At 44.0% G+C, this 24489-nt stretch overlaps 1 protein-coding gene across 2 annotated transcripts; it reads left to right on the top strand.

Annotated features, from left to right (window-relative positions):
• The first annotated feature begins 337 nt into the window (after nucleotides 1-337).
• Nucleotides 338-24462, top strand: taco1 (translational activator of mitochondrially encoded cytochrome c oxidase I). 2 transcript variants are annotated; one of them, XM_080213575.1, is made up of 7 exons: nucleotides 1534-1655; nucleotides 1755-1806; nucleotides 6598-6925; nucleotides 7690-7796; nucleotides 15169-15299; nucleotides 17494-17671; nucleotides 18642-24462. In XM_080213575.1, exons 1-7 carry the CDS (start codon nucleotides 1600-1602, stop codon nucleotides 18849-18851), a joined length of 1062 nt encoding a protein of 353 aa, XP_080069701.1. In that variant the 5' UTR covers nucleotides 1534-1599; the 3' UTR covers nucleotides 18852-24462. The 2 variants fall into 2 exon arrangements, with proteins under 2 accessions (XP_080069702.1, XP_080069701.1); XM_080213576.1 differs by lacking the exons at nucleotides 1534-1655; nucleotides 1755-1806 and adding an exon at nucleotides 338-364.
• Nucleotides 24463-24489: the final 27 nt, after the last annotated feature.

The raw sequence follows: 24489 nt of genomic DNA, 5'->3' as shown, positions 1-24489 counted from the left end.
TCTGTCTGCTGATCCTCACTGTCTGTGTGTCTGTCTGCTGATCCCTCTCACTGTCTGTGTGTCTGTCTGCTGATCTTCACTGTTTGTGTGTCTGTCTGCTGATCCCTCTCACTGTCTGTGTGTCTGTCTGCTGATCCTCACTGTCTGTGTGTCTGTCTGCTGATCCTCACTGTCTGTGTGTCTGTCTGCTGATCCCTCTCACTGTCTGTCTGTCTGTCTGCTGATCCCTCTCACTGTCTGTCTGTCTGTCTGCTGATCCCTCTTGCGTCAAGATGGGCAATTACTGCGCACGCTCCGCGGCACCGAGGCAGTGCGCATGCGTGTGGTTGGCCCGGAAGCAGTTGCTGCCGCACCGGAAGTGGAGGTAGGGGCGGGGTTGAGTCTGTTGGTTTGTCAAATTGTGATTTCTGTTGAAAAATTTAATGTGGGTTTGTCCCGGGGGCGGCTCACCCAGCTCAGCGGGAATGGAGTCACCCGTCAGCGGGCCGGGGGATCGGGGTGCCGGGGGCCGGGGGTCCCGGGGGATGGGGACGGGGCTGGGGCCCCTGGTCCCGGGGGATGGGGACGGGGCTGGGGTCCCTGGTCCCGGGGGATGGGGACTCTGTGTCCCGCTGTGGTTCATTCCAGCAGCAAAGGCGCTTCAGGTGAAGCCAGAGCTGCAGGGCACAGTCTCAGGGTGGTCAGTGTGTGGCAAACAGGGACTTAACACAAACTAAACTTCTGCATTGCAATAAAGCACTCCATTTTGTAGACTGGCTTTTTTTGGGGGGGGGTGGGGGGAGGTACTGAGTTGAACTAATTTCCATCACATTTTGTGGGAATTTTTTTCCTGCACCTTCCAATTAAAATCCCCAAGAATGAGACAAACCACACAGGTTTAAACAAAATGTGATTTTTTTCAGGGGGAGGGCGGGTATTTTGTGATGATGGAAGTGAAGGGTTATTTGCGATGATGAACTGTACGCTTGGCTGCATGGTGGCACAGTGGTTGGCAGGTTCTATTCCTGACTTGGGTCACTGTCTGTGCAGAGTTTGCATGTTGACCCCATGTCTGTGTGGGTTTCCTCTGGGTGCTCCAACTCCCTCCCATAGTCCAAAAGATGTGCGGGTTAGGTGGATTGGCCATGCTAAATTCTCTATCGGAGTACCCAAACCGGTGCCAGAGCGTGGCGACTAGGGAATTTTCACAACTTCATGCAGTGTTAATGTAAGCTTACTTGTGACACTATTAATAAACTTTTCTACAACTCACATCTACGTCTAATGATAAAATGTAGACGTGTTAATCCTCCCTTCCTTTCCATAAATGATTCCTGATCTATTTGTTTTCAATTTATAATTCCAACAATATTCCTCAACCCAAACTTCAAGAATTCTCCTACATTACTGTGACGTGTGGATTAGGTGGATTGGCCATGCTGAATTGCCCCTTAGTGTCAGGGTGACTGGCTAGGGTAAATAAATGGGGTTATGGGGATAGGGCCTGGGTGGGATTGTGGTCAGTGCAGACTCCATGGGCCAAATGGCCTCCTGCGCTGTAGGATTCTACGTTCACATTTCCCACAGCTGCTGTCAGAGGGGAATTTCCAGTTGGAGCTAATGCGTTATGGACAGTCTGCAGAGCAACTTGTATTCACTCAAGTGATCACTAGAAGGTAGATTTAGACTATATAAACTTTATTTCATAGCCAGAACCAAGCAGGAGGAAGGATTTATCTCTACTTGAGCTGAATGAATTCTACTATGCTCTGTAGGCTTAGTGATTTTTCCGAGTTCTTGCTCCTCATTTTTCATCTGCTTCCACAGGTAAGTAAGTACAACAAATTGTTGAAATCTTGAAATGTAATCCTATTCCATGCAGTTTCCATTAATGTAATAGGTAGTGGAAGATGAGTTGTAGTTAGAATTACATCTTCCTCCTCTTGTCCATCAGAACTCTGACAACTGTGGCCTGATTCTTATGAGGTTAATATACTGGCCAGTGTTCAAGTTAGAAGAAAAAAAATCTGATTTATTGCACTGTAGAAGGAGGCTATTCAGTCTGTTGAGTCTGCACTGGCTCTCAGAGAGCATTCTATCTAGCACTTTCATAGGATCATAGAATCTCTACAGCACAGAAGGAGGCCATTCAGCCCATTGAGTCTGCACCGACCACAATCCCATCCAGGCCCTATTCCCGTAATCCCACATATGTACTCTGCTAATCCCCTGACAGTAGGGTCAATTTAGCATGATATTCCATCTAACCTGCACATCTTTCAACTGTGGGAGGAAACTGGAAGAGAAGGTTGAGGGCATGAGAGTACATTAAATAGTAAAAGCAGTGTCATTCTAGTACCAAACAGATCAGGCAAGAGCAAGACAGAGAACATGGGAAATCCAGATTAAATTGCATTTATTTCAATACAAAAGGCCTGATGGGCAAGGCAGATGAACTCAGGGCATGGATAGATACATGGGATTGGGATATTATAGCAATTACTGAAACAGGGCTAAGGGAGGTACAGGACTGGCAGCTCGATGTTCCAGAGAACAGATGCTATAGGAAAGTTAGAACAGGAGGTAAGAGAGGAAGGGGAGTTGCACTTTTGATTTGGGAAAACCTCACGGCGATACTGAGAGGAGATATTTCTGAGGATTTGCCCACTGAGTCTATATGGGTAGAATTGAGAAATAAGAAGGGGGAAATCATGGTGATAGGAGTGTAGGCTCGCACATATTCAGTGGGAAATTGAGGAGCAAATACGTAAGGAGATTACAGATAGCTCCAAGAAAAATAGGGTGGTAATAGTAGGGGACTTTAACTTTCTGAACTATGACTGGGACAGCCATAGCATTAGAGGCTTTGATGGAAAGAAATTTGTTGAGTGTATTCAGGAGGAATTTCTCATTCAGTGTGTGGATGGCTCAACTAGAGAGGGGGCAAAACTTGATGACCTCTTGGGAAATAACGAAGGGCAGGTGACAGAAGTGTTAGTGAGGGATCACTTTGGGACCAGTGACCATAATTCCATTAGTTTTAAGATAGCTATGGAGAATGATAGGTCTGGCCTAAAAGTTAAAATTCTAAATTGGGGTAAGACCAACTTTGATGGTATTAGACAGGAACTTTCAAAAGTTGATTGGGGGAGTCTGTTGGCAGGCAAAGTCAGTAAAAAGTCTGACAACACCAAGTTTAAGACTTTTTACTGTGTTTACCCCAGTCCAACGCCAGCATATCCACATCATGGCAGGCAAAGTGACAGCTAGTAAGTTGTAGGCTTTCAAAAGTGTGTTAACCAGCGTTCAGGGTAAGTTAGAGTGAAGGCAAGGCTGGTAGAAGTATGGAACCCTGGATGACTTGGGATATTGAGGCCCTGGTCAAGAAGAAGAAAGAGGCACATGACATGCATAGGCTGCTGGGATTGAGTGGACCCCTTGAAGAGTATTGAGGGTGTAGGGGTAGAGTTAAGAGAGGGCAAAAAGGGGACACGAGATTGCTTTGGCAGATAAGGGAAAGGAAAATCCAAAGAGCTTCTACAAATTCATAGAGGGCAAAAGAGTGACTAGGGAGAGAGTAGGACCTCTGAAGGATCAACAAGGTCAACTATGTATGGATCCACAAAAGATGGCTGAGATCCTAAATGAATATTTCTCCTCAGTATTTACTGTTGAGAATGGCACAGATATGAGGGAACTTGGGGAAATAAATAGTGATGTCTTGAGGAGTGTACATACTACAGAGAAGGAGATGCTGGAAGTCTTAAAGAAGTGCAACAAGGTAAATAAATCCCCGGGAGCTGATCAAGTGCATACCAGGATGTTGTGGGAGGCTAGGGAGGAAATTGCAGGTCCCCTAGCAGAGATATTTGAATCATCGACAACCACAGGTGAGGCGTCTGAAGATTGGAGGGTGGCAAGTGTTGTGCCTTTGTTTAAGAAGGGCTGCAGGGAAAAGCCTGGGAACTACAGGCTGATGAGCCTGACATCTGCCGTGGGTCGGTTGTTGGAAGGTTTTCCGAGAGAAACGATCTAAAGGCATTTAGAGAGTCAAGGACTGATTAGGGACAATTAGCGTGGTATTGTGAGTGGAAAAGCGTGTCTCACAAATTTGAAGGGGTAACCAAGAAGGTAGATGAGGGCAGTGCAGTTAATGATGTCTGCATGGACTTTAGCAAGGCCTTTGACAAAGTACCACATTGTATGTTGTTGCATCAGGCTAAATGTCTCAGGATCCAGGGTGAGATAACCAAATAGATACAAAATTGGCTCAATGACAGAAGACAGAGGTTGGTTATACAGGGTTGCTTTTCAAACTGGAGGCCTGTGACCAGCGATGTGCCTCAGGGATTGGTGCTGGATCTACTGTTATCTGTCATTTATACTAATGTTTTGGATGAGAATTTAGGAGGCATGGTTAGCAAGTTTGCAAATGACACCAAGATTGGTGGCATAGTGGACAGTGAAGAAGGTTATCTGGGATTGCAACCAAATCTTGATCAATTGGGCCTGTGGGCTGACAAATGGTGGGTGAAGTTTAATTTAGATAAATGTGAGGTGATGCATTTTGGTAGCTCAAACTAGGGCAGAACTTATTCAGTTAATGGTAGGGTTTTGGGTACAGTTATAGAACAAAGAGATCTAGCGGCACAGGTTCATACTCCTTGAAAAGTGGAGGCATAGGTGGACAGAGTAATAAGGCATTCGGCATGCTTGGTTTCATTGGTCAGAACATTGAATACAGGAGTTGTGATGTCTTGTTGAAGTTGTACAAGACATTGGTAAGACCACACTTGTAATACTGTGTACAGTTCTGGTCGCCCTATTATAGAAAGGGTGACCAGAACTGTAAACTATAAAGAGTACTGAAAAGATTTATTAGGATGCTACTGGGACCTGATGGTTTGAGTTATAAGGAGAGGTTGCCTAGACTGGACTTTTTCCCTGGAGTGTAGGAAACCTAAGGGTGATTATACAGAGGTCTGTAAAATAACGAGGGGCAAAGATCAGCTAAATAGTCAATATATTTTCCCAAAGGTAGGAGGGTCTAAAACTAGAGGACATAGGTTTAAGATGAGTGGGAGAGATACAAAAGGGTCCAGAGGGACAGTTTTTCCACACACAAGGTGGTGAGTGTCTGGAACAAGCTGCCAGAAGTAATAGTAGAGGCTGGTACAATTTTGTCTTTTAAAAAGCACTTAGTCACATGGGTAAGATGGATATAGAGTGATATGGGCCAAATGCGTGCAATTCGGACGAGCTCAGTGGTTTAAAAAAAGAGTGGCATGGACAAGTTGGATCGAAGGGCCTGTTCCATGCTCTAAACCTCTATGACACCTGGAGGAAACCCACACAGACACGGGGAGAATGTGTAAACTCCACACAAACAGTAACTCAAGGTCAGAATTGAGCCCAGGTCCCTGGCACTGAGGCAGCAGTGCTAACTCACTGTGAACCCTGCCACCTCTCATTCTTCGAGAGTCTAGAGAATACAGGGCCAATTTCCCCAATCTCTCTCCATAAAACAGTCCTGCCATCCCTGAACAAGTCTGGTGAACTTTCATTGCATTCCCGCTATGGCAATAATATTCTTTCTGAGGTAGGAGGACCAAAACTGCACACTGTATTCTAGATGCAGTCTAACCAAGCAGCTACACAATCGAAAAAAGTCTATGCTACTCCTGTACTCAAATCCTCTTGCAATAAAGGCTAAAATTCCATTAGCCTTCCTAATTGCTTGCCACACCTTACGTCAACTTTCAGTGATTTATTGACAAAAGCATCCAGGTCCCTTTATACATCTACACTTAAATGGAGAGAGATTAGAAATACTCTGCACATCTTTCTACTGAAGTGGAAAAACTTACATTTTTCCGCATTATATTCTATTTTCCATATTCTTGCCCGCTCATTAACTTTGTCCAAGTCCCCTTAAAGCCACTTTGCATCTTCCTCACAGTACCATTCCTGTCTCACTTTGTGTCATCTGCAAGCTTGGAAATATAGCATTTGGTTCACACTTCCAAATCAATGATATAGACAGCCACTAGCTTTCGGAGTGCTGCGCAGAGTCGCTGAGCAGAGACTGATAGTCAAATTCCATACACATGAGGATGGCCTCAACTGGGATCTTGGGTTCATGTCACACTAACTGTAACCCCCACGACTTGCTTGGACTGGCAAAATCTCACTAACTGTCCTGTCTGGAGACAATATACATCTCTTTAACCTGTGCTTAATGCTCTCTCCACTCACATTGTCTGCACCTTAAGACGTGATTAGCTGTAAAGACTCGCATTCTGATCATTATTTTGTAAATTGAGTTTGTCTCTTTATATGCCCTGTTTGTGAATAGAACTCCTACTCACCTGACGAAGGAGTAGCAATCGCTCCAAAAGCTAGTGGCTTTTGCTATCAAATAAACCTGTTGGACTTTAACCTGGTGTTGTGAGACCTCTTAAAGTAAGGGTGGGCCGAGGATTGTGTGGAGCATAAACCCCATGAACCAGTTGGACTGAATGGCTTGTTGATCTGCAGTAAATTTAATGTAGTTCTAATGTTCAGGGTAATAAATGTTTTTCTTTGTTCACTGTATCAGCTTCATGTTCGTTATTACAGGTGATCAAGGGAATTCATGCTATGGCTACAGTTTCTGCGTTTCAAAGTGTTTGCCCATGGAACAGAAAGTGTCTTCTGTTCTCACTGCGGTGTTCGACGAAGTTGCTGCCAAAGCTCAGAGTTTTATTGCCAGCCTCTGTTCCCTTCTCTGAGCAGGCAAGCGGCCAGCACCTTGCCTTCACACCATGTGCGGAGCTCCACACGTCTGCAGCTAATTACGCAGGGCACAACAAGTGGTCAAAGGTCAAACATATTAAAGGGCCAAAGGATGAAGCCAAAAGTCGGATGTTTGCCAAGCTGTCGATAATGCTTCGCTTTGCAGTGAGAGGTAACACAGGCATGATGTCTGCAGCTCCAGTTATATCCAGATTGAATTTAGTTTTTAGTCTTTTTCTGCGACAGAAGCACAATGTAATCAGTAACAAAAATGGTTCACTGGTACTCTTAAACTGAATGATAACACTGGAAACCTTCTGACTAAGGTAAACTAGTCGTTCGCTGCCATCTAGAGATTAGGATCATGCCCTGCCTCTGAATGTCATGATGGGTCACTGGTATCTCTGCTGTTCCAAATACTAAACTTTTGAAGTTAAATTTGAAAATGTTGCATTCAGTGGCCCTAGTGGCCAGGTGCGTTTGCACAGTGTCATTCATATAATCGGAGACTATTGAGAGGAAGCAGGTATGAGGAAAGCAGATTCTGTGTGAGAGAGAGAGAGGTGGAGGTGGCATGATTGGAAGTTCGGTCATAGAGGTGGTTTTCAAAGCTGGAGAGAAAGCTGTAGGAGTTTAGGAAGCGAGTTGCAGGGTCTGAGCTGACCAAAGCTGAAATTACAATTGAATGTAGGGAGTGATACACACAGGGTTGGGATCAGAGGGGTAGGGACATAAAGCTGAGGAAATGGCTGAGGCTGGTTGGAGAAAATGTTTGATATTTTACATTTCCTAAAAACTGAGAGTACGTTGAAGACAAGAGTTATTGTACTTTGTGTTTCTACGTGCAGTATTAGCTGTAGTTAATAAGATAGTATCAACCGACTGTTTCTGTTCAGACCCTGGAAACTGATTGGATTTGCTCTGATTTTCTTGCAGAAGGAGGCTCAAACCCTGAGTTTAACTCACAGTTGGCAAATATCATTGAACAGTGCCGAGCCAAGAACATGCCCAAAGTGTCCATCGAAGCGGCAATAAAAGGGGCAGTAAGTATGGGAAAGCTGTCTTCTTACCAATTCCATTTACAATATAAGGATTCTTCACTAAACCTGTTGGTTTTTTGCTTTACCCATCTTTAAAAAACTATGTAATCTGCAATTACAGTCAGCTCCTGTTGTTTGTGAACCCCTGCCCCTGTTGCAAAGCCCACTGCATGATGTGTCTCTTGATCAATTGTGGCTCATACGAATAATGAGCAGGAGTAGACGTCTTGGCTCTTCGAGCATTCTCTGCCATTCAATAAGGTTATGGCTGATCTGATTGTAACATCAACCCTACATTCCTGTCTACCCCAATAACCTTTCACCTGCTTCCTAAGCAAGAATCTATCTAGCTCTGTCTTAAAAATATTCAAAGACTCTTCTCCCACTGCCTTTTGAGGAAACGAGCTTGCGCTCCCCCCCCACGAATGTTTACTCCTCTGCAATTTAACATGTACCATTACAATAAATTGCTTAACTACAACTACACACATAAATGTAAGTGCACTAACAACTCCCACTTCAGTAGAGATATTAGAGAATTAGCAGAAGGTAAAACTCTCACCTTTCTCACATCGAAGGCACACATTGCACATGCACTATCTCTACAAATGGGCAGGTTCACCATTTGCGATTATACCCGTTGTGAAATTTCACAGGAATGGAACTCCTCTGAGCAACAGGAGTTGACTGAATATCAGATTTCTTCATAGGGGAATGTGGGACTGAGTCACATGGATCAGAAGATGTCTGGGTCAATTAAAAGCCTCTGCTGAGTTAGCTGGGAGAACCTGAAATCAATCAGGATTCTCGTCCACCACAACTATCCAAAGACACCTGCTGGAAAGTGTCCATGCCTGGATAACCCTCAGATTGTGAGGAGCTCTCTGTGAGGAGATGATGCTTCAGGTGTCTTGGTCAGGCTCCTTCTGCGATACTATATTGAATTCTGTGCACCTCACATGAGAAAGGATATAGTGGCCTTGGATGGGATCCACTCACCTGTGTGATGCCAGTGATAAAAGGGTTAAATTATGAAGGCCAGTTGCAATAACTTGGCTTGTGTTCTGTTGAGTTGAGAAATTTGAGAGTGATCTAATCAAGATCTTTAAAATCATAAAGTGATTCAGTTGGATTGGGAGAGTGAAATTTTCCCCTGGTTAGCTTGTTTGGGGAATGAAATCAGGAACATTTTCCACACAGAAGGTGGTGGATATTTGGAACACTCTCCTGTAAAACCTGTGGAACCTAGGGGACAGCCAATATGTTCAAGACGAAGATTGATAACTTTTGTTAGGTTAAGGATATAGAACTAAAGCAGGTAAATATGGCTGAGGTTCAGATCATGAATGTTCTACTTAAATATTGAAGATTGGAGAATAACCAATGTTGTTCCTTTATTTAAGAAGGGTAGCAAGAATAATCCAGGTAATTACCGGCCGGTGAGCCTTACATCAATGGTAGGGAAATTATTGGAGAGGATTCTTCAAGACAGGATTTACTCCCACTTGGAAATAAGTGGATGTATTAGTGAGAGCCAACATGGTTTTGTGAAGGGGAGGTCATGTCTCACTAACTTAGTCAAGTTTTTCAAGGAAGTGACGAAGATGATTGATGAGGGTAGGGCAATGGATATTGTCTGCATGGACTTTAGTAAGGTCTGTCATGACAGACTGCTGCAGAAGGTGAAGTCGCATGGGATCAGAGGTGAGCTGGCAAGTGGATGCAAAACTGGCTCAGTCATAAAAGATAGAGGGTAGCAGTGGAAGGCTGTGTTTCTGAATGGAGGGCTGTGACAAGTGATGTTCCTTAGGGATCAATGCTGGTACCTTTGCCATTTGTAATATACATAAATGATTTGGAGGAAAATAACTGGTTTGATAAAGCTTGTGGATGACACAAAGGTTGATGGATTTGCGGATAGCAATGAGGACCAGAGGATACAGCAAGAAATAGATGGGTTGGAGGCTTGGGCAGAGCACTGGCCGATGGAGTTTAATCCAATAGTGAGGTAATGCATTTTGGAAGGTATAATACAGATAGGAAATATACAGTAAAATGGCAGAATCCTTAAGAGCATTGATAGGCAGAGGGATCTGGGTGTACAAGTACACAGATCACTGAAAGTGGCAACGCAGGTGGAGAAGGTAGTCAAGAAGGCATACGGCATGCTTGCCTTCATCGGCTAGGGCATTGAGTTTAAAAATTTGGCAAGTCATGTTGCAGCTTTATAGAACCTTAGTTAGGTCGCATTTGGAATATAGTGTTCAATTCTGGTTGCCACACTACCAGGAGGATGTGGAGGCTTTGGAGAGGGTACAGAAAAGATTTACGAGGATGTTGCCTGGCATGGAGGACATTAGTTTTGAGGAGAGATTGAAGAAACTTGGTTTGTTCTCACTGGAACGACAGTGGTTGAGGGGTGACATGATAGAAGTCTACAAGATTATGACAGGCATGGACAGAATGGATAGTCAAAAGCTTTTCCCAGGGTGGAAGAGTCAATTATTAGGATGCACAGGTTTAAAGTGCAAGGGGCAAGGTTTAAAGGAGATGTACAAGGCAAATTTTTTTTACACAGAGGGTGATAGGTGTCTGGAACTCACAATGGGGGGGAGGTAGTGGAAGCGGATATGATAGTGAGTTTTAAGGGGCATCTGGACAAATATGTGAATAGGATGGGAATAAAGGGATCTGGTCCCCAGAAGGGTAGGGGGTTTTAGTTGAGTCAGGCAGCGTGGTCGGTGCAGGCATGGAGGGCCGAAGGGCCTGTTCCTGTGCTGTAATTTTCTTCGCTCTTTGAATAGAACTGCAGGCTGAAAGAGCTGAATGGCTCTACATTCCCACACTTTCTGTCAAAGTTCAGAAATGAAGAATGATTTGATTTGATTTATTATTGTCACATGTATTATGATGCAGTGAAAAGTATTGGGAATAGCCACAGGTTCTACACTTATAGGTCAGCTTTGCAGAAGGGATAGATTCAAGTTCAGTCCCTGGACAACACTGAGCTTGCACAAGTTTTTTGATCAAAAGGGAGTGAAACAACTGGCAAATTTTCTTTTGTGAGGAAGACCAAAGGCTGCTCCACCCGTTCTGTATTGACCAGCCCTTGTAAAAATGCCATGGGATGGCTGTCAAGCGAGAGCAGAATTGGGGTTAATTCCCTCCCTTGTACTTCCCTACCCGACAGCCAATGCCTCTACCCATAATCACCAAGATTCCAGTGTGAATGAAGAACAGTTGGCTGAGGTATCAGAGAATGATCGCACTGGTGGAATCCACTCCAGAAACATTTTACCTTCAGGAGCTGAAGGGAAAAAAGAGGTGAAAATAGGAAAGCCACAACAACATTGATTTGTTTGTTAATAACGCTGCTTGGTAACGGTGTGGAGGGGGGCAGTGGAGGACAAACCAATAATTCAGCAAAGAGCTGATTCCTTTTGGGAGGAAATGTCGCTGGATTCCGGGGAAGTGCCGGAAGATTGGAAAATGGCTAATGTTACGCCGTTGTTTAAGAAGGGTGGCAGCAAAAGGCGGGGCCTTATAGGCCGGTTAGTTTAACGTCTGTTGTAGGAAAAATGTTAGAATCCGTGATCAAGGAGAAAATAGCGAGGCATCTTGAGGGGAGTTGTTTGGTAGAGCAGACGCAGCATGGTTTCGTTAAGGGGAAGTCGTGTCTGACGAATTTATTGGAGTTCTATGAGGATGTGTCTAGGGCGGTGGATAGAGGAGAGCCGGTGGATGTGGTGTTTCTTGATTTTCAGAACGCGTTTGACAAGGTGCCTCACAAGAGGTTACTGCAGAAGGTAAGGGGGCATGGAGTTGGGGGTAGGGTGTTAGCGTGGATAGAGGATTGGCTGTCAAATAGGAGGCAGAGAGTGGGGGTCAATGGGTGCTATTCGGATCGGCGGTTGGTGACTAGTGGAGTGCCCCAGGGGTCGGTGCTGGGGCCTCAGCTATTCACCATTTATATAGATGATCTGGAGGAGGGAACCGAGTGTATGGTGTCGAAATTTGCTGATGACACCAAGATTGGTGGAACAGCAAATTGTGCAGAGGGTGTGGAGAGTCTGCAGAAGGATCTAGATAGGCTGGGCCAATGGGCCAGGAACTGGCAAATGGAATTTAATGTTGGCAAATGTGAGGTTGTCCACTTTGGTAGGAATAATGGTAGGAAGGACTATTACTTGGCGAAAAACTGCAGCATGCGATGGTGCAGAGGGACCTCGGGGTCCTTGTGCATGAGTCGCAAAAACCCAGCCTGCAGGTGCAGCAGGTGGTCAGGAAGGCGAATGGGATGCTGGCCTTCATCGCGAGGGGGATTGAATATAAAAGTAGGGAGGTCTTGCTGCAGCTGTACAGGGCACTGGTGAGGCCGCAGCTGGAGTACTGTGTGCAGTTTTGGTGGCCGCACTTACGCAAGGATATTTTGGCCTTGGAGGAAGTGCAGAGGAGGTTTACTAGGCTGATTCCGGAGTTGAGGGGGTTGAGCTATGAGGAGAGGCTGAATAAACTAGGCTTGTACTCGTTAGACTTTAGAAGAATGAGGGGAGATCTCATTGAGACATGTAAGATGTTGAATGGGATGGATAGGATAGAGGTGGAGAGGCTCTTCCCGCTCAGAAAGGACAGTTGGACTAGAGGGCACAGCCTCAGGATAAAGAGGGGACGGTTTAGAACGGAGTCGAGGAGGAACTTCTTCACTCAAAGGGTGGTGAATCTCTGGAATTCTCTTCCCGTTGAAGTGGTGGAGGCTGCTTCGCTAAATATATTTAAGATGCGGGTTGATAGGTTTTTGATAGGCAAGGGGATTAAGGGTTATGGGGAGAGGGCGGGAATGTGGAACTGAGCCACGACAGATCAGCCATGATCTTATTGAATGGCGGGGCAGGCTCGAGGGGCTAGATGGCCTACTCCTGCTCCTATTTCTTATGTTCTTATGGTAGAACTAGATCTACAATATTTTGCACATATTAACTGGGATGAACATCTCTTCCCAACAAAAGGAGTATGATCAGTGATGGATAGGAAAAGACCCTTTGGTCCATCCAGCCTGTCCCAGACAGGAACAATACACGCTCCACCTACCCAAAACTACAAGAGATGCTGCTTACTCCTGTCAGTTACATCTGGATCTGAACCTAGTTCATTTCCCATTGTCTTGCATGAACATTTCATCAGCACCAATCTTGTCAGCAGTAGAGTCCCAATACAAGCAACCCCATATCCACACAGGAGTTTTCCATCTATACATACTGCTTTATTTTGCATTGTTTGTACTGTGACTTCATCTTTCTGAAATCATTTTCAGATCTTGTTGAGAATTTTAGCTTCCAAGAACCTTCTGATTTATGGAGATGATGTTTCAGTTGAAATACCTTTCATTAAAGGATTATATCAGGCAGTCTGTTTGTTAGTCGGACAATAATGTGAATGACACCTTCAACACCCAGGGCCTGGAATTGTTCTGTGGGATACCAACCTCCGAACACATCTGTATGAAATTCCTCCCTGTTGCTTTAGTGTAGAGATATCTCCAAAATACAGGAGAGAAATTTCACATGTGTTTGTGTGGGTTTCCTCCTCTGGGTGCTCTGATTTCCTCCCACAGTCCAAAGACGTGTGGGTTAGGTTGATTGTGGTTGGTGCAGACTTGATGGGCGGAATGGCTTCCTCCTGCTCTGTAGAGATTCCATGATGATTAAGTGGGAGGTAATGGCCTAGTGGTATTATTGCTCGACTATTAATCCAGAAACCAGATAATGTTCTGGTTTCAAATCCCGCCACGGCAGATAGTGGAATTTGAATTCAATAAAAAAAACTCTGGAATTAAGAATCTACTGATGACAATGAAATTGATGTCAGAAAACCCCATCTGGTTCACTAATGTCCTTTAAGGAAGGAAATCTGCCATCCTTGGTCTGGCCTACATGTGATTCCAGAGCCACAGCAATGGTGTCCGGAATCAATGTTAAGAACTCCCAGGACAACTCCCTCCCAACTGTATACACTGTGCCGCCACCTCTCCTGGGTCTGTTCTGCCAGTGGCTCAGAGCATATCCAGAGATGGTAATGGTGGTGTCAGGGATGTTATCTGTAAGATATGATTCCATGAGAATGACTATGTCAGGCTGTAACCAATTTTGGCACTAGCCCCCCCAGATGTTAATAAGGAGGACTTTGCAGGGTCAACAGGGCTGTTTATTTTGCTGTTGACTTTTCCGGTGCCGAGGTCGACGCAGGTAGTCTGTCTGGTTTCATTTCTTTGTTGAGACTTTGTAGTGATTGTTACAACTGAGTAGCTTGCTCGGCCATTTCAGAAGGTAGTTGAGAGTCAACAACATTGCTGTGGCTCTGGAGTCACACGTAGGCCAGACCAAGTAAGGACAGCAGATCTCCTTCCTTAAAGGACATTAGTGAACCAGATGGGTTTTTCTGACAATCGACAATGGTTTCATTGTCATCAGTAGATTCTTAATTCCAGATTTTTTTATTGAATGGTAGATTCAGTGCAATTTTCTCACAGACTCCAGTGGAAGAGCACAGACATTGATTTGCAAATAGTTAAAGCTTTAACCTTTTCTGCTGCAGGCTCTGTTGTAAGAAAAAAGAAAGACCTGCATTTCTGTGGTGCCTTTCACAAGCTCAGGGTGACGCTCACAATTTTGCTGCCGATGACCTACCTTATTTGGATTGTCATTACTGTTGTAATATCAAGATGTGGCAGCCAATTGGCACACAGCAAGATCCCACGTTCAGTAATATCACCAGACTTTAGTGATGTTAGTTTAAAGATGAATATTGGTGAGGACATCAAGGAGAACTCCCTGCTCTTTTTCAGAATAGTGCCATGGGGATCATTAACATCCACCTGGAAGAGTAGATGGAATCTCAGTTTAGTGTCACATCTTGAAACTGGAACCTCTGGCAGTGCAATTAGTCCCAAATTGTACCCCCGTGTATCAGACTGGATTGTGTACTTAAATCTCTGGAGTGCTAGTTAAACACAGTCTTCAGAGAATGCTATCATGACTGTCCCTCTTGAGGGTAAGAATATATTGTGTTCTTCTCTCTCTTCACATCCTTTTGGTTTCTTCCTGAGTTGAGAAGAAGTGTATTGGGCATTGTGCAAGCAAGTGACACACCGCTGCAATTCGATATTGATTTTCCTTGTAATTTTTCCTCTGTGTCTTCTTTCAACAGCCGTGTGGCTGAGACCGAGTTGGGAACATTCCTGTCAACAGGAGAGATGGAGCTTGTGAAGTGACATTCAGTGTGCTTATTGTGCGACGCATGGTGCACTGTATATACCCTTTACTATAAATGCTTAAGGTGTAACATTGCTCCTTACCCCTCTTATTGCCTGCTTTTCCAGAAGTCCAAGACTTCAACCTATTCACTATACGAAGGAAGAGGTCCAGGGGGATCATCTCTGCTGATTGAAGTTCTATCAGACAACAACAGCCGGTCACATCAGGAGTTAAGGAGCATCCTGAACAAAAATGGGTAAGAACAGCCTGAGTAACCATCTTCTGGGAACTGTTTCACAAACTCCATTCAGTACCTATAAGACATAGGAACAGAATTAGGCCATTCAGCCTATCGAGTCTGCTCCACCTTTCAATCGTGATTGATACTTTTCTCATCCCCATTCTCCTGCCTTTTCCCCATAACCCCTGATCCCCTTATCAATTAAGAACCTATCTCTGTCTGTCTTAAAGACACTCAGTGACCTGGCCTCCACAGCCTTCTGCGGCAAAGAGTTCCACAGATTCACCACTCTCTGGCTGAAGAAATTTCTCCTCATCTCTGTTTTAAAGGATCGTCCCTTTAGCCTGAGGTTGTGCCCTCTGGTTCTAGTTTTTCCTACTAGTGGAAACATCCTCTCAATGTCCATTTTGTCCAGACCTCCAGTTTCAGTAAGATTTCCCCTCATCTTTTTAAACTCCAACGAGTACAGACCCAGAGTCCTCAACTGTTTCTCATACGACAAGCTCTTCATTCCAGGGATCGTTCTTGTGAACTTCTCTGGACCATTTCCAAGTCCAGCACATCCTTCCGTAGGTATGGGAATGCTTACAATACCCCAATTGAGGTCTGACCAGAGCCTTATACAGCCTCAAAAGTACCTAACCCTGTGCTGCTCATTAAATCCTTATCCCATCAATATCAGTCGTGTGGAGAAGCAATCTTTTCCCATGTGGGGATTGAGATTCTGTTAGAATACCATCCTTTACCTCTGCACTCTGGGTTTGGAATATAAAACAAACAGAACGAGTGAGTTCCTGGACTGGTTTCTATTGTCTGACTGAGTTAGATGGGAATTTTCCACAGGTTTTTCCTCTCGTTGACCCTGTGTGTTTGCCTCCCACCGAAGGTTACACAGCTTCTGCATGGTGGTGTAGACATGATGCTCCGATCTCTGGCAGCTCCCAATCCCACCTAACACTGTGCGCCCCCCCCCCCCCCCCCCCCGCAAATTCCGCCTAACACTGTGCTCACCGCCCCCCCCCCCCCCCCCCCCCCGGTCCCATCTGATACTGTGCCTCCCCCTGATCCCATCTGACACTTGTGTCCCTGGCTCTGATCGTAACACACAAGATGGATGCATCATCAGTGAAAGCTGAGGAAATTATGGATTTGAAAGGAAATGTAAACATTGCTGTGAAGATTGGTGGTGGATGAGAAGACCAGGAAAATTTTAGAAATAGCAAGTAATATAAAAACAGAGAAAAGAGCTTCTACATGTACATAAAATGGAAGAGAATAGCTAAAGTAAACATCGGTCCCTCAGAGGATGAGACAGGAGAATTGATAATGGGAAAGAAGGAAATAGCACAGTTGAACAAATATTTTCTATCAGTCTTCACGGAGAAAGAAAATAAAAACATTGCAAGAATAGTAGAAAATGAAGACCAAAAAGGAAGAAGTGCAAAATAATCACTGGAGAAAAAACGTAGGTAAAGTTTAAGTTTATTTATTAGTGTCACAAGTAGGCTTACATTAACACTGCAATGAAGTTGCTGTGAAAATCCCCTAGTCACCACACTCCAGCACCTGTTCGGGTACACTGAGGGAGAATTTTAGCAAGGTCGGTGCACCTAACCAGCAGCTTTTCAGACTGTGGAAGGAAACTGGAGGAAACCCATGGGGACAGCATGCAGACTCTGCACAGACGGTGATCCAAGCCGGGAATTGAACCCAGGTCCCTGGCGCTGTGAGGCAGCAGTTATAACCACTGTGTTACTGTGTTTTAAGCAGCAGCACGTGGCACAGAGATTAGCACTGCTGTCCCATGTTCCATTGCAGCCTTGGGTAACTGCGCAGAGTTTGCACATATCTGTGTGGGTTTTCTCTGGGTGCTCCAATTTTCTCCCACAGTCCAAAAATAAGCAGGTTAGGTGGATTGGCCGTACTTAATTGTCCCTTAATGCCTAAGATGTGTAGGTTAGGTGGATTAGCTGTGGTAGATGTGTGAGGTTACAGGGATAGGACAAGGGAGCAGAACTGGGTAAGATGCTCTGCCAGAGAATTGGTGCAGACTGGATAAGCCAAATGGCCTCTTTCTGCACAATAGGGATTCTATGGAATTTATTGGCTTAAAGGAGGAAAATTCTGATGTTTCAAATGCAGCCTTAGTAGATTTAGGTCAGCTTTCATCCGTGGGTATGTATCCATCATGGTGTGTTGTCATTGCCAGGGGAGCACTATGTGAGGGTGCCCGCCACTGCTTTGAAAGGAAAGGTGTGGTGACAGTGAACAGTCTGGATAAAGATGGTCAGGAGATTCAGTTGGAACGTGCTCTGGAACTGGCAATTGAAGCAGGTGCTGAGGATGTTAAACAGGAAGAGGATGAAGATGACAAAGTGATCCTGAAGGTGAGTACAGGCTCTTGAAGATTTGACTCATTTTGTAAAGGATGTCACTGTGTAATGTGGGTGCTATGTGTCAGTATTCTTACATGCAGCTCTACAGAATCGAAAACTGACTTGTATCATTTATGACCTGTACTAGCCTGACGGCCGTCCACACTCCCAGGACAGGTACAGCACAGGATTACCTACAGAATGAAGCTCCCTCTACACTGTCCCTGTCAAACACTCCCAGAACAGGGTTTGATACAGAATAAAACTCCCTCTACACTGTCCTTGTCAAAGACTCCCAGAACAGGTACAGCACAGGGTTAGATACAGAATAAAGTTCCCTCTACACTGTCCCTGTCAAACACTCCCAGAACAGGTACAGCATAGGGTTAGATTCAGAGTAAAGCTCCCTCTACACTGTCTCCATCAAACATTCCCAGAATAGGTTAGATGGCTTTTTGAAATTAAATTATGGGATGACAGCTTAGTTGGGTAGGTCAGCATTTATTGGCCATCCCTAGCTGCCCTGGAGAGTGCAGTGATTAGCTGCCTTCTTGAGCTGCAGCAGGTACACTCATAGTGCTTTTAGGGAGGGCTTCCAGGATAGGTATAGCATCATGTTCGGTACATGCTTCTGGTTTCTCTGTGATACTGTGCCTCGGCAGCAGTTAATGAAGAGGGCCTTGGTTTCACATCCAAGTTCAGAGCCTCATGGAGGGCAGAGAAGACTTTGTTTACGCTGGTCTGGGCTGGTTTTGAACTTGGGCCCAAGGATCTATGGCTGATGGTAGCTCACCTTTCAGGAAGCACACTGGCTATGGTCAAGTTACTCAGCACTAAATGGAGACTGTCAACTGTCAGATCGAATACTGCATGATGAATTTACACACACCACAGCATTCCTACAACAGGCAGGTATGAAGTTTTGCCGCTATGCCAGGGAGTTGTCTGTAACATCTTATGCTTTTTTAATATTGTTTTTCAGTTTGTTTCTGACATGTCTTCATTGCGAGAGGTACGAGAGAGGTTGAATGCTCTGGGATTGCTGACCATTACAGCTGTACCAGAATTCATTGCTACAACCACTGTCCAGCTAACAGACACAGATTTGGAGGCAGCGTTTTGCTTGATTGAACACATCGATGAATATCGGGATGTTATTAAAGTCTATGATAATATCGAGTCACAAAGTTGACTGCTGACAGCAAGACAGAGCTTCCTGGACTGTTGCATGATGAGGAAGTTCAACTGAACACAATGTTCAAGACTGAATGAGAAGTGTTTCAAAGTGACTGATGGTGTAGTCCTCTCTCCACTACCAGTAACAGTTAAGACCCCAGCAAGCAGGGATGCTGTTAACACAGTGGTGCTGGCTGAGGTGTCTGACTTTCCGTTCCTGCTGCATTCTCTCCTGTTTCTTATTGGGGTTCAATAGGCAACACATACCCTCCATTACCCTTCAGCAGCAGCTATTCTTCACTCGTGTCAGTGATTCATCGCACACGATGTCATAGTCCAGCACTTGCTTTTCAGAAGGAGTCACAGGGCAGTGGTCGGGAGCAGGATTCCTGACTGATTTCCCCTTTTGTTTAAACTGGGGGACTGGATAACTATAGGAGTGTTGAGTTTGCAATTAGAAAATGTTTGAGACATCACAAAGCACATTATAGCCAGATTGATGTAATGTAGACAAATGTCAGTTTGTACTCAGCAGTAAGAACAATGACCAGATATTGTTTTGGGGAGATGTTAATGGAGAGATGTATTTGGGCCATGACTTCAGGAGAACCGCTTACATTTTGAATAGTGGTCTAGGACCTTTAGTAGTATCTCATGTAAAATAGGGCAGTACTGCAGTCCCTCAGTATTGCATTCAGGTACCAGTTTAAACTAAGGGTTCAGGTCCCAAAGTCAAGCTTGAAGCCATAACCTTCTAACTGGAGGATGAGAGTGCTGCCATTTAAAGACTGACCATTGCACACTGGTCAACTCCAGGCTAGAAAGGATGCAATGGTAATCAACCAAGTTCCTTAGAAAGATTTCTCTGTATGCTTATCACCTGAGAATTGGACCTGACTGTGATGCCCTCTATGGTCGATTAGCCTACCAGCCCCAACTGTATTGACATAAAGTGGGTCAGCTTTTTTGGGATGGCCATGCAAGCTGCACCTTCAGGAAAGGTGGAGGAATTTAGCCATGATTTTAGCAAATTTTGCATTATTTTAATGAAGAATTTAATGCTTTTACATGTGTGTGTTTGAGCCTGAGGTTTGCACGAGTTGTAATACTGGAAATCCCCATCAGGATGGGTGAGGTGTGCAGCCGACTTCTAAATTTTCCCCAATAAATAGTCACTCATTCACAGTAACAAAAATCAAATTTATTTAATTGATGAGGTGGATAATACTCTCACATCTTGATCAGAAGATAAAGGGTTCAGATCCCATACCAGAGACTTGAGCACATCATCTAGATTGACAGTTCTGTAGTGTGAATGGGACTACACTGTCAGATGCTGTATTTCACATGAGATTGCACTTTGTTATATTCTATGATAGCCACACATTAGTGACCTTACTTTATAAATATGTTAGGACTCCAATCTGTCTCTCTTCCCTATAGTCTGATTTCTGCCTTGTTTAACATTAGTAGGTAGCCACCGTCACAACTGAATTAACCTATCCTCACCCAACTCATCCTAATCACAGATGTGCCGTTGGGTGGTTTATAAGGCTAGTGGACGGGTTATGTTTGGTGTCAGTGCTGTTGGGTCAGGGAAGAGAATATTCAACCAGGGATCCTGCTCATACAAACTTCTAAGGGTGAGGGTGAACTTGGTTGTGAGACCCTTTCATCTCATTTGGTTGAGTTCGCTGCTGACTCTCACTACGAAATTGTTGTGTTGCTCCATTGGGTGGCTACTGTATACAAAACAGTACCCAGCTTCCATCAATGTCTGTGGGACACTGGGAGTAGAAATTGGAAACACCACAGGACATTACTGATTACTTGCCTTGACTCAAAATCCCTTCAGCTATTTTACAAAGCCTGATGTGGTGAAGATTTAACTGACATCTCACTCTTATCACTCAGATACTTCCTGTGAAATGGTAATAAGGAGCCTTTGACTACACAGTCAATGCTAATAGAAATGTTTTTTTAAAACTATACATTTAGACTGTACATTGCACTGTGAGGATGGGTGGAGTGTGCTGTGCAATCTCCAAGTAAATATTTGTGTCCTACATTTAAATCATACCCATCTCCTTCCTTCAAGTAATTCCAATCTGAAATTGTCCACCACCGCACACTCCCACCCCCCTTTTTGCAGCTAACAGGGATTAACGTAAACAAGTTAAGTCCAGGTAAACCTCAGAAACAAGGACACAAAAGCAAACAAACTCATCCAAAAGAATAAAAGATCTGCATCTATACAGTGTTTTTTCAAAACTCAGGATTTAGCAGCCTGCTTTACAACCAGTGAAGTACTTTTCAAAGCGTCCTCACTGTTGTAGGTAATACAGCAGCTAATTTACAGCATATCTTTTATATATGGAAGATGGGTATGATTGTGCAGTGGTAATGTAACTAGGTTAGTCATCCAAAGGCCCAGGCTAATCCTCTGGAGACACAGGTTCAAATCTCACCATGGCAGCTGGTGGAATTTAAATTTAATTAATAAATTTGGAATAAAAAAAAAGCTGGTTTCAGTAATAGTGATCATGAACTAATTGTCAAAAAACCCATATGATACCCTTTTGGCATATTTTCCTTCCTTTAGGTAAGGAAATCCACCATCCTTACTGGATCTGGCCAACACAGAGGGTGTTGGGGGCCTGGAATACACAGTGGCACACCCAGCCCTGTTGACTCTGCAAAGTCTCCCTTACTACCATCTGGAGGCTTGTGTCCTTCCAATCTAATGGCCATCTTGACTTGGTGTTGTAGCACAATTTCTTCACTATCGCTTGATTGAAATCCTGGAGCTCCCTCCCTACGAGCACTGTGGATGTATATAACTCCCAGAAAGGGCAAAAACCTATTTACATAGGATTGCCTTCATTTAAATGGCATTAGTGTGTTTGGCATGGCAGCTTCCAGATGCTTCCTCCCTCACAGGCAATACATCATGCTGGCAAGAATCATTACAGCTCTGCAGTAGTGGAGACCAGGTTGCCATGACCAAGCTGGGGAGAAACAGAGACCACTGAAGCCCCCAGGTGCTCGGGGTCATGGCTGATTAAATTGGGATTCCAATTTAAATTGACTTGAATGTGCAAATCAGGCATTTATGTCTGATATTAACCTCCACGTTTGATGCTCCACACTGATATGAATCACAAAGATTTGCCATGACATGCACCTGATAAACAGAACTTGCTGGAGGCACACAGGTATGTACAGCTGCCAGGAGCGAGACAATAGTGCCCCGGCAGTGCTGCGAAGAGGGTGCCTGGGGGTTCTGTGGTAAGGGACTGGGAGTGGACTATGCTGTGCGATATTCCTATTTAACAATATATTTTAAAATCTAAATACCAATGTTTCTGGTGGGGCAGATTGCACCATTGTGATGTGGGACCTGTCCTTCACTTTTGTTTCCAAGTGTCAAAAAAAGTATGGTGGGAAAGCCATTAGCATAGACGGTGGACTACACTCTGGCTTTCCAACTTGTGCTGACACTGGAATATTTCACCCATTATTTCTCTTTTCTAGACATTCTTCTACTCTCTAATAAGGATTCCATTATCCCACTAGTGCCTACTGTTTTTTTGGGGGAATTGATGTTCCCTACACTCTGTTGAACATTTTTTGAAATGTTGATCTGCATTGTTGTTTAACAATATAGTTGCCCATTTTATTTTCCCAAGTTCTATTCTCAGCTCCTCAATATTATCTTTATTCCAAACCATGAACTTGGTTTTCATCATGTTTGTATTCTCTTCGGTTATCTTAAAGACCTTTATTATGATCTATATTATTATTATGATCACTATTGCTTAGTTGTTCCTCTACTTTTACTCCTTTTATCTGCTTGATTCTTTCTCATTGTTAGATCCAATAGTGAAGCTTTACTTGTTTACATAGTGGGTTAGTCTTGCAGAAACTCCAATCTCTTATCTCCTTTTACCTCTTCTGTCCAATTAAAATCAGGGGAGTTCATATCCCTCTTGATTGTTTGGAAGCTTTTTTCTGCCTTAATCTCCAACCCCTCCCTATTTAAATGATCTTGATGCGAACGACAGTTGGTCTATTGCTGCCTTGTTGCCAAGCATTGTTGCTCTCACTCCACCTCTTGAGTTCAGCACTTTTGTCTATGTCTGGACCAAGGTTGTAATAAGACATCTAAATCATGGCACCTTTCTATTCAAACCTTGTCAGATTCATCTCTCGAGCTGCCTACGAACAGTCATTAAGCTGCCAACAAATCTTCTAAGAATGTTTATTGAATCCTCTAAAAGGTGTGAAAAATCTCTGATGGAACAAGAGAAGGGAAGGGACTTAAAAAGACCACAGTGTAATTAACTTAGCCTGAAACAATGGCTGGGATTTTCTGGGGGAAGTGGCTGCCCAGTCAAAGATTCATTGACTTTCGGCAGGACTGGATGATCAAAGCAGCAGCTAGGACTGTAACATCCCACCCAATGGCTCCTGGAAAATTAACACAGCATGCTTGTGTTTTTAGAACTATATAAAGGAGGCTATAAGAAGCCATCTTGAGAAGTAGCACACAGACTGCCAGGAAGAACTCAGACAGTATCAGAGAAGTTTTTGGACAAGTGAAAACAAAGAGGACGGTACTAAGAAATCAACTGTGTTCTGCTGAAGAATCCAGGCAATATGCAACTGCCATAATCACAAAATTAGTGAGGAATTGGATACCACTGTAAGATGCAGCAAATCCACCATTTGGATAAACTCCATAGGGTACACAGACATTATATTAAACCTGATACAACATGGACAATTTCAAATGGAAAAACAGACATTTTAAAGACAGTGTTATTTTAAAAGGTTATATTCAAGCAAAATGGCTGCAAACCAGCATCGGAATATACCATCAGACCATCCAAGGAGTGAACAAAGGGGACCATGAGTCATGGCAAAACTAGCTGACAAGATTATGCAGAGGGGCATCAAAAGCCCTGATGAACTACAAGAGACACAATGGAAATGGTAACGCGTTCTACCCAGCAATGTAGAATAATGTCTCCACTAATAAGAAGACGTTTAGTATTCCTAGGGAACTGCCTTGGGACATTTTGCAGCTCATCAGATATCTCCCAAAACAGTTTGGCCTCTGTCATTGAAACTGATCAATATCAGTTTCATCCTATAAGCACTTTGTACCCCATTGTTCTGAAACTGACCGATGGGAGGCTTTAAAAAAAAATCGAACTCTGGCCAACAGAGGTGGTTGATAATTCAGCTAGTAACTCGGAAAGGAGTTCTGTGAAGTTTGGTGCAGGAGAGGTGTGTCAAGTCGGGCAGGAGTGAATTCAGGTGTCCAGCCAGACAACTACTTTGTGGGCAGAGGAAAGGACAAGGAAGAGACAGTACCAAACAAGACAGCAACTATTTTCTCAGCAGCAGCAGCAAGAACTTTTGTTTTTAAAAAGATCTGAGGAACGGTGAGTATATTCTCTCAGCCTTCAGAAATCCCCCAATTAGGTGAAGGTTGAGGAGGGGTCCAGGATGCTTTTTCTTTTTGTGTAAATTGTGTAATGCTAAGAATTTACATTATGCTATTAGAGTTTTCTTTCCATAGTATAGTATTGTAGTGTCTGTGTTTTATTGACTGAGTTTGGTTGGAGTTAGTGTGCAATAAATTATTT

Source organism: Carcharhinus amblyrhynchos, chromosome 27 (assembly GCF_965287045.1).
Source record: "Carcharhinus amblyrhynchos chromosome 27, sCarAmb.v2.hapA, whole genome shotgun sequence".
NCBI lineage: Eukaryota > Metazoa > Chordata > Chondrichthyes > Carcharhiniformes > Carcharhinidae > Carcharhinus > Carcharhinus amblyrhynchos.
The sequence above is the reverse complement of the archived record's forward strand: the minus strand, read 5'-3'. Positions and strand labels throughout refer to the sequence as shown.